The following is a 10,035-nucleotide window of genomic DNA, read 5'->3' on the forward strand; positions in this document are numbered from 1 at the left end:
ATGGCGGCCCCAGCTCCGGACGCGGCCGCGGTGCGGGCCCGGGCCCCGGTGCGGGACGCGGCCTCCGCCAGCAGCGCGGGCCCGTGGTCGCTGCGGCACCTGCACCTGGACCTGCGCGTGTCCTTCGCGGCCGCGGGCGCGGGGCGGCTGCAGGGCCGGGCGCGGCTGGAGCTGCGCTGCGAGCGGGACGGCGCGGGCGGCGCGGAGCTGCGGCTGGACGCGCACCCCGCACTGGCCGTGAGCCGCGCCGCGCTCCTGCCGCCGCCGGGCGGGCCCGGGGACGCGGCCGGGCAGGCGCTGCCCGTGGAGAGCCGGCCCTTCGCCAGCTACGGCAGCGCCCTGCACATCACCCTGCCCCAGGCCCCCCGCGCCGGGCAGCTGCTCACCCTCGTCATCGACTACGAGGCGGGCGAGGGGCCCGGGGTGAGCGCGGGGACACCGGGGACACCGGGGGGGTGGGAGGACAGCGGGGACACCGGGCCCGGGATAAACAGGGGGACACCGGGGAACACCGGGCCCAGAGAGAGCAGGGGGACACCGGGGACACCGGGCCTGGGATGAGCAGGGGGACACTGGGGAGTACCGGGCCCGGGGTCGGGAGGGGAACACTGGGGGACACCGGGCCCGGGATGAGCAGGGTGGAGTGAGGAAGTACCGAGCCCAACAGGTGATGTGTTGGATGGAAAGGACACCGAGCCCCGTGGGACACCCAGGCCCACAGGGACCGGGAGAACACTGGGTGTGGACTGGGGGCTGCCAGACCTGAGGGGAGCTGGAGGATGGTCTGGGGGACACCAGGTCTGGGGTGAGCAGAGCACCCCTGGGTGAGGAGCCCCTTCCCAGCTCCCTCCACAGGGAGCAGCCCTGGTCGAGCCGCCCCTCACTGGGCTCTTGGTCCCCCCCAGGTGTGCTGGCTGTCCCCTGAGCAGACGGCTGGGAAGCAGAAGCCCTACATGTACACCCAGGGCCAGGCTGTGCTCAACAGGTCCTTCTTCCCCTGCTTCGACACCCCCTCAGTCAAGTTCACCTACTCAGCCACCGTGAAGGTAAGCGGAGCCCCAGGAGCTGCCCCAGCCGTTCCCTGACACCCAGCAGCAGCAAAACCCTCCATGAGTGCAAAGTTTTCTGGGGAAGAAAGTCCAAAGGAGGCCATGGAGATGATCCGAGGGCTGGAGCACCTCTGCTGTGGAGCCAGGCTGGGAGAGCTGGGATTTCAGCCTCCTGCCAGCCAGGCTGTTCACCTGCAGAAGAGAAGGCTCTGAGGAGACCCAAGAGCCCCTTCCAGGGCCTAAAGGGGCTCCAGGAGAGCTGGAGAGGGACTTGGGACAAGGATCTAAGTTCCAGGACAAGGGGGAATGGCTCCCACTGCCAGAGGGCAGGGTTAGATGGGATATTGGGAAGGAATTCTTGGCTGTGAGGGTGGGCAGGCCCTGGCACAGGGTGCCCAGAGCAGCTGTGACTGCCTCTGGATCCCTGGGAGTGTCCCAGGCCAGGTTGGACGAGGCTTGGGGCAGCCTGGGACAGTGGAAGGTGTCCCTGCCATGGCAGGGGGTGAGACAAGATGATCTTTAATGTCCCTTCCAGCTTAAACTGCTCTGAGCTGTTGGGTCCCTTGCAGGGAATGTGCCAAAGGCCTGGGGCATCACAGCAGGGACACTGCTTCAAACCCTCCTGCTCAGCCCCAGCTGAGAAATCACTCACCTGTACTTGGGCTGTTTTTCTCTTAGATGCTCTCCCCAGGTGCAGTGCTGGTGCCCAGGAGTGGGTGCATGTGCTGGCCTGGCTGTGCTGCCCAGAGCTCCTGGCATCTGTAGCAGGAGGGGCTGAGTTTGGGGGAAGCAGCTGGAGGAGGGTGGTGGTGCTGGGCCATGCTGGCTCCTGGTGGCAGTTCTGGGGCTGCCAGCCTTCCAGGAGGGAGCAGCTGCTGTTCCCCAAAGATGGCACTAAATCCAGATTCCCCCCTTGTCTGTGTGGGCATGTGGTGACACTGGCACGGGGCTGCCACGTGTGCCATCCTGCTGTGGGCAAGGGGAATGCTTAATGGTGTGACACCATCCATGCCAATGGCGTGTGGTGGCATCAGCTGCTGATGCCAGGATTGATTTATTTTGCTGTCCCAGGGCAGAGCCCCTCTGGTGCCACAGGGTGAGCATGGGGCTGTTGCTGAGCTCTGGTGTGAGCTCTGTCCAAGGTGTGAGCTCTGTATCCCTGTGCACCATGGACTCACCCCCTGCTTGGGCTGGGGCACACTGGATCAGTGTCCCTGGGCTCAGCCCAGGCTGGTGGATTTGCCATGGCTTCTGCACTGGCTTAAGAACAAGAAAAATGAGTTGTTGTGCAAGAACTGGGAGGGGAGTCAGCAGCTGAGGGATCTGCATCCTCTGCCCTTTCACACCTGCAGCTCCAGCATTTCCTTATCTCCTGCTAGCTCCAGGGGCACCTGGGGCAGCTCCAGCTACTCCAGCATGGCAGGGATGCAGCTGGGATCCTGAGTGGGAGTTTGGGGTGTTCCTGCTCTGCTCCCCAAAGCCTGCAGTGCCCCTGGCCCCGGCACTTTCAGGCTGGGACACATTTGCCATCAGCCAGTGTGGTGTCCCAGCTGGCTTAGCTGGCCTGCCACTGTGTGTGCTGTGAATCTCATGGGTGGCTCTGTCCCCGTGGTCAGGTCCCCGAGGGCTTCACGGCTGTGATGAGTGCCACGAGCTGGGAGAAGCAGAAGGACAACACCTTTGTGTTCAAGATGTCCCAGCCAATCCCCTCCTACCTGATTGCTCTGGTTGTTGGGGACATCGTGTCTGCTGATGTTGGCCCAAGGTAAGGGGCTCAGGAGGGCTCCAGAGCTGTGGCAGCTGCACACTGAAGCTCTTGTGGCAGCCACTTTCTGCTTCTCCCTGCTCCAGGGGCTCTGGAGAGCAGAGACTGGCATGAGCATGGCACAGTCAGTCCCTGTCTGTGTCACCAGATGGGATGAGGGTCCTTCTCAAACTGGACCGTGAAAAGGAGCCTTGATATTGTGTCCCCTCACCTTCAGGAGGGTCCCTGGCTCTGCTCATGTCACCTTGCACATGAATGAAGGCAGTGGGTCCCATGCATGGAGGATCCCACATTTCCTCACAGGCTGGTGCTTTCTTGAGCTCTTGGCTCCCACTGCAGCCATATAAAAGCCCTTTGACATTCAGACAAGGAAAGAAATCACAGCAATTTGCACTATTGGCACCTTTAGATGCCTTTATCAACAGAGTTTTGTTTTTCTTTGGAATAAACCTGTGCAGTTTCTGTCTGATGAAGCAACAAGGTGAAAGTCCCCTAATGGTTAAACTTCCTCTTCTCTGCACTTGGCAGGAGCCGCGTCTGGGCCGAGCCCTGCCTGATCGAGGCTGCCAAGAAGGAATATGATGGGGTGATTGAGGAGTTCCTGGTGGTTGGAGAGAAACTCTTTGGACCTTATGTTTGGGGCAGGTATGGCTGGAAGGTTCCTGAAGGACCTGGTTCCTCAGGGACAGGGAGAGAGTTTCCTTCTGTCCCCAGCCCTGTTTTCAAGAGGAGCAGGGTCTGAGCCCGGCCTTCCCTGGCAGGTACGACATCCTGTTCATGCCACCCTCCTTCCCCTTTGGCGGCATGGAGAACCCCTGCCTGACCTTCGTCACGCCGTGCCTGCTGGCCGGGGACCGCTCCTTGGTGGACGTCATCATCCATGAGATCTCCCACAGCTGGTTTGGCAACCTGGTCACCAACGCCTCGTGGGGCGAGTTCTGGCTCAACGAGGGCTTCACCATGTACGCCCAGAGGCGCATCTCCACCGAGGTCTATGGTGCGTGGCCCTGCCTACCTGGGGCTGCTGAGCCCTGGGGGTCTGGGCTCTGCCCCACAGCTCAGGGCATCCCTCCGAGTGCCCCTGGGGATGGAGCCCACGCTGCATCTCAGAACAGGTGAAGGGCAGTAGCTGCGAGGCCCTGTGGGGTTTGTAAACTGAAAAGGAGTAGGTTTGGATTAGATATTGGGAGTCTGGGGAGGCACTGGCACAGGTGGCCCAGAGAAGCTTTGGCTGCCCCATCCCTGGAAGTGTCCAAGGCCAGGTTGGAAGGGGCTTGGAGCCACCTGGTCTAGTGGAAGGTGTCCCTGCCCATGGCAGAGGGTGGAACAAGATGATCTTTAATGTCTTTGATTTCTGGTATCCTTTGCTCTGAGATGGACAGTTCCCTGCAACCCCTGCCAGGAATGGGGGCACTGTGTCCTTGCCTCACCTTCCTCATCCTCCTGCAGCTCCCATGTGGAGCTGACACCAGCTGTCCTGAGCTCCCCTCTGGACTCACAGTCCTGTCCAGAAGCTCGTGCTCTCCCAGCACAATTTGCTGTATCCACATGAATTTAAGTGTCTCAAAAAATCTCTCACTGCCTGGGGCTGGGTTGCCCCATGTGCCCCCTGCAGCTCTGCCATCCCAGCTCCTCATGTGTGGGTTCCTGCTGTCCCAGCTCGTGCACTGATGCTGTTCCTCTCCCGCCGCAGCGCCCGCTGTGCCCGCAGTGCGCAGGGGTCTGCCCGGGCTGCCCGAACGCCTCCTCCTGTCTCTGCCCAGGTTTGCCCTACACCTGCCTGGAGGCTGCCACGGGAAGGGCCCTCCTGCGCCAGCACATGGACGCCACGGGGGAGGACCATCCCCTCAACAAGCTGCGGGTGGTGATCGAGCCAGGTCTGTGTCCCTGGGTGTCCCTGGGTGCCCCTGAGTGACCCTGGGTGTCCCTGGGTGTCCCTGGGTGTCCCTGGGCTCTGAGGGAGTGAGACAAGGACAGGTGGGCTGTGGGGCTGGGCTGTTCCATGGCTGGCAGTAACACCAGCACGGGTGATGGGACCTGGTGGCTGCAGGAGGGATGGGATAGGCTGCCCCCAGCACTGATGGGGGAATCTTGGTGCCTGTGAGGGCTGTGTTGTTTTGCAGCTGGGCAGAGGATTTCTGACTGTTTTGCCTTTTTCTAGGTGTCAATCCAGATGACACATACAATGAAACACCCTATGAGAAGGGGTACTGCTTCGTGAGCTACTTGGCCCATCTTGTGGGCAACCAGAGCAAGTTTGATGCCTTCCTCCAGGTGGGTGTGAGCTGCAAAGTTAAAATGTCACGGCAGGAGGCCAGGGCACAGCAGGAGCCTGGGAAGGACAGGCTGAGAGGGTGGCTGGGGAGAAGAGGAAGAGGTGGGAAATGGGAATGTGAATAGGGGAATAAGATGAAGGCAGAGCCTCGCCTTGTGCTTGCAGCAGGTGCTGGGAATGTTGAGGGGTATCCGTGGGGATGCAGGGGCTGGGAGCCCCTGGAGGGAACAGGGGCTGGAAGGGGTTCCCCCATGAGGTGGAGCACACAGAGGCCTGGGCAGCACTGCTGGTGACAGAGTCTGGCATCAGCCCCATCTGTCCCCACAGGCCTACATGAACCGGTTCAAGTTCCAGAGCATCACTGCGGACGACACCCTCGGGTTCTTCCTGGAGTACTTCCCAGAGCTGAAGGAGAAAGGCGTGGACTCCATCCCAGGTCAGCACAGCACCGTCCTGGCCAGGGAACAGGGGCTGCCACTTCTCAGTCCCGCTCCCGAGGGTGTCAGAGCAGCCCATGTCCCCCAGAGCCTTTGCACATTGCTTGTGTGTTTTACTGGAGATGCTGCTGCTGCCAGCCTGGCTCTGTCAGAGCAGGCACGGGTGGCACTGGCCAGCTGGGATCAGGCCCAGGCATGGCCATGTGCCAGCTCAGCCTCATTTTTTTCCATTCAAACCCAGTCCCTGCTCTGCACTTGGGTGCTGCTTCATGGGGTGTCTGTGACTCAGCCTGGTGAGTCGGGTGAGCACTGGGATCAGGCCCAGCCAGCACTCTGGGCTTGGCTCAGCCTTGCTGGAGATCCAGGCTTGGCAGGAGCTGGAGGTATGGTACCCACAAGCACACCCTGAGCCCATGTGTCTGATGCCTCACCCCGTTAGTTTGTGGTAGTCACCATCCTCAGGCAGGTTTGGTGGCACTGGGGGAAGCTGGGAGGCTCTGGGCAGCAGCAGCTGGTGTGGGCTCAGGGCTCTGTTCCCAGCTCTCCCTCCTGCCCTGCTGCAGGGTTTGAGTTTGACCGCTGGCTGAACACGCCGGGCTGGCCGCCCTACCTGCCTGACCTGTCCCCGGGGCAGCAGCTGATGAGGCCGGCGGAGGAGCTGGCAGAGCTCTGGGCAGCCGACAGCTTGAACATGGAGGCCATTGAAGCCGTGGACATCATGGGCTGGAGGACGTACCAGCTGGTCTATTTCCTGGATCAGATCCTGCAGAAGTCCCCCCTGCCTGAAGGTGAGTGCCAGGGCACTGCCAGGGCACTGCCAGGGCTCTGGTGCCCAGAGGAGACACAGGGTGATGTGCCCAAGTCCACCCAGAGGGCACACTGTGGGGACACTCTGGTGTGTGGCCATCAGCCCCTCCAACTGCTCTGAGTCCTGGTTCCAGGGAAGCCTTGGTTGGTGTGGTGGAGGATGGAGAACCAGGTGGATTTATGGGGACATGTGCAGTCCTGCTGTCCCCATGCTGGCTCTGCTGGGCTGTGTCCCCATGTCACTGTAACTCTCCTTGCCCTCTTTGCTGAGGAATCTCCTCCCACTTAGTGCTGGCACCCCAAGGCAGCAGCACATGGCCCTGCAGGGCTGCCCAGCCTGGGACACCCCACAAGGGCACCGTCCTGCCCAGGGCCAGCAAGAGCCTGGGGTGCTCCAGAGCTGGGGCTGGGGGCACTTGGGCAGGGGCCAGGGCTGACCCAAGGCTGGGAGGATCCCAGAGAATTTGCAGCACAGCTGGGATGCACTGACAGGGTTCACTGGGAGCAGGGGCTGGGAGCTGGCTCAGAGCTCCCTGGGGGATGGTGACTGCTCCCCTCTCACAGGAAATGTGAAAAGGCTGAGCAAGATGTACCCCAAGATCTCCAAGGCCCAGAACGCTGAGCTGCGGCTGCGCTGGTGCCAGATTGTCCTCAAGAACAACCTGGAGGCTGAGTACAGCAAAGTCAAGGACTTCCTGCACAGCCAGGTTTGTCCCTGGGCACTGGTGGCAGTGCCCAGCAGCATGCCAGTGGGGAGAGATGGGCATGGGGTACAAAGCCTTCAGTGCCAGAGAGACAGGGGTTGGCTCTCACTTTTGATAGTCCTACAGGATGGTTTGGGTGGGAAAGGCCCTTAAGTTCATCTTATTCCACCCCACTCCTTGGGCAGGGACACCTTCCACTAGACCAGGTTCCTCCAAGCCCCATCCAACCTGGCCTTGGACACTTCCAGAGCTGTGCCAGGGCCCCACCACCCTCAGAGGGAAGAATTCCTTCCCAATATCCCATCTAACCCTGCCCTCTGGCAGTGGGAAGCCATTTCCCCTTGTCCTGTCTCTCCAAAGTCCCTTTCCAGCTCTCTTGGCACTGGAAGGGGCTCTAAGGTTTCCCTGGAGCCTTCTCCAGGTGAACTCCCCCAGCTCTTCCAGCCTGGCCCCAGAGCAGAGGGGCTCCAGCCCTGGAGCAGCTCCATGGACTCCTCTGGACCTGCTCTGTCCCTGTGTGCCTTGTGCTGGAGACTCCAGAGCTGGATGCAGTGCTCCAGTGTTGGGGTCTTATTATGAGAGGGCAGAATTTCCCCCTCACCTGCTGCTGGGGATGGGCCCAGGACACAGCTGGCTTTCCAGGCTGGGAGAGCACCTGGCCAGGTCACACCCAATTTGTCACCCAGGTCCTTCTCTAAAGGGCTGCTCTCCATCCCATCCTGAGCCAGGTGCAGGACCCTGCACTTGGCCTTGTTGAGCTTCTCAGGGTCTGCTCCTTCTCCAAGGTTCAGGTGCCCTCCCCTCTCCAGGTGCTGCGGTGCCAAGGGCTGCCCACGGCAGCATTCCCCACTCCGTGCCTTTGCCGTGAGCTCAGTGCCTCGCCAAGAGCAGGGACCGGGGACCGGGGTGTCCCCGCCGTGCCGTGCCGGGCGGGGCCGGGGCTGTCACTGCGCTGTCCCCGCAGGGCAAGCAGAAGTACACGCTGCCGCTCTACCGCGCCATGTGGGGCGGCTCCGAGGCCGCGCGGGCCCTGGCCATGGAGACCTTCTCTGCCACGGCCCCGCAGCTCCACGTCAACGTGCAGAACTACGTCAAGAAGATCCTGGGCCTGGCCGAGGCCTGAGGCAGCCCGGGCTCTGCCCTCCGCCGGTGCTCCTGCTGGCAGGACCTCAGTGCCTCCCTCTCACGTTTCCTTATTAAAATGTGGGATTTTTTCTCAGTGTTCTTCCTGTTCCCAGTGAGCCGCGGGCACCTCAGAGTGACTCCCTGCCCCAGTGCCAGCCCTGCTCTGGGTGCTGCTGGCATCTCCTGCTGCTGGCACGGGAGGGACGGGCTTGGCCTCAGTGCCTGCAGGGCTGCAGCAGCTCCTGGCCCTGACCCACACTGCTCCTTGCTGGGCTCCTGTCCAGCTGCCACAGTGTGACAGTGGGGACATGGGGAGCTGCTGCAGTGTGGCAAAGCTGGGAGCTCCTGGCTCCAGTGCTGCTCCAGAGGAGTTGGGGATTGCGTCTCTGCCTTGCTTTTTGCCACCACACTGGGGCTCACCCTGGTTTGGAGGAAAGGGGTGCTCCTGCTCTCCCAAGGGCTTTAAAGAGCCAGTGGGGCCTGCATGTGGCAGAGACTGTAGGAATAACACAAAGCTGGACAGCCACAATGTTCTTTATTCCTTATCAAATGCAGGGATGTGACTGCACAAATTCCAGTACAGAACTTGCCAAGGCTGCAGGAGCATCAGTAACCTGAGAGCCTGCTGGCCATACTGATAACAAGGTGGTGATAACAAGAGCACCTAACTGCCCTGGGAAGCTCATGTGCACCCCACAGTCTGTGTGGGTGGCCCCTACAACACCTCCCATCCTGTGATCTCCCAGGAAACTCAGGGTGTCCTCTCAGCTGCAGTCCTGGCACTTGCACAACAGCAGCCCAGAGGCCAATCTCAATGGGCTACAAGTGTTCACAGTAAATCCCTGACCCAGCACTGTGGTCCCTACAGCAGTGACTGAGCCCAGAGCCCCCCCAAAGCCAAGACCCCACAGTGCCTGGTCAGAGGTTGTGCATTTCCTCACAAGTGGGCTCAGGATTTACACAGGGCTGGTTATGGCAGGTTCAGCCTGAGAGAATGAGGCTTCCCTGGGCAGTGGGTGTCCTCTAGTGGATCAGCATTACTGGAAATAGACTGTAGTGTTGTTACAAGTTGCAGTGCAGAACCTCTCTAGCTGCCAGCCTGATTTCCCAGGGAACACAGAGCCTGTCAGGACAATCATCATGACCTCTGGGAAGGGACTCCACTATCTATGAGGCATCTGGAAACAATCCCTGTGGATTAGAAGGTGCCCTTGGCTCTCAGAAGCAGCTGTCACCTCTGGTGTGACTCACCTGAGCAGGCCACCAGGCAGACAGAGGGGAGGTCCTAGAGCAGTTCCCTTGGGTCAAACCTGAGATGTGCTCCCCCCTGCCCAGACTGCAATGCTCCAGGCACGTGCAGGTGTGCCAGGCTGTGGGATGCTGCTGAGGATCTCACAACTGCTGCTCCAGGAACACTTCAGTGAATGAAGATCATGGCTGCAGGGGTGGAGTGTGAGGGCTGGGGGCTGCAAGTCTCCTCAGGGATCCTGCACCACTCCAGCTCCAGACAAGCAGAGAGCAGCCCCTGCAGCTGGAGCAGGACAAGGTTTTGATTCCCAGCTTGTCACTCCCTGCCAGGGCAGCCCCAGGGGCTCTGGGCAGGGCTGGGACAGTTCCACCACCAGACACTTCACCAACACCATCCAGCTGTGAGGAGAGGTGGGAAACATCCAGCACAGAGCTGGGGGCTGCAAGGGGCTGGAAATGGCATTCTGCCTTCATTCACCTTCCTGCAAAGGCAAGGGCTCACAGAGACACTTCAATATAAAATTAGTAACAAGATGTAACACACTTATTTTTAACAATGTGACCTTCATCAAGCACAGAACGTTTTTTGCTTAATTTTTTTCCAGAATGAAATCCAAGTCAATCA

General features: G+C 60.6%; 1 protein-coding gene across 1 annotated transcript; it reads left to right on the plus strand.

Moving 5' to 3' along the window:
* On the plus strand, positions 1 to 8,256 carry RNPEP (arginyl aminopeptidase). Its single transcript, XM_054290732.1, has 11 exons — positions 1 to 423; positions 906 to 1,046; positions 2,666 to 2,814; positions 3,343 to 3,459; positions 3,576 to 3,811; positions 4,578 to 4,691; positions 4,976 to 5,088; positions 5,417 to 5,525; positions 6,090 to 6,314; positions 6,898 to 7,040; positions 8,002 to 8,256. Exons 1-11 carry the CDS (start codon positions 1 to 3, stop codon positions 8,158 to 8,160), a joined length of 1,929 nt encoding a protein of 642 aa, XP_054146707.1. The 3' UTR covers positions 8,161 to 8,256.
* Positions 8,257 to 10,035: the final 1,779 nt, after the last annotated feature.

The sequence above is a fragment of the Melozone crissalis genome, unplaced genomic scaffold, assembly GCF_028551555.1.
Source record: "Melozone crissalis strain CALT ecotype California unplaced genomic scaffold, PUWL_Pcris_2 ptg000086l_1, whole genome shotgun sequence".
Classification (NCBI taxonomy): domain Eukaryota; kingdom Metazoa; phylum Chordata; class Aves; order Passeriformes; family Passerellidae; genus Melozone; species Melozone crissalis.

What these genes read in the sequence shown, in the direction of transcription:
- RNPEP (XM_054290732.1), top strand. Translation starts at nt 1, where the DNA reads ATGGCGGCCCCAGCTCCGGACGCGGCCGCGGTGCGGGCCCGGGCCCCG. An exon ending in GGACCTTATGTTTGGGGCAG is followed by an intron (nt 3,460 to 3,575) that starts GTATGGCTGGAA and finishes CTTCCCTGGCAG; the next exon opens with GTACGACATCCTGTTCATGC. An exon ending in CATCTCCACCGAGGTCTATG is followed by an intron (nt 3,812 to 4,577) that starts GTGCGTGGCCCT and finishes GTCTCTGCCCAG; the next exon opens with GTTTGCCCTACACCTGCCTG.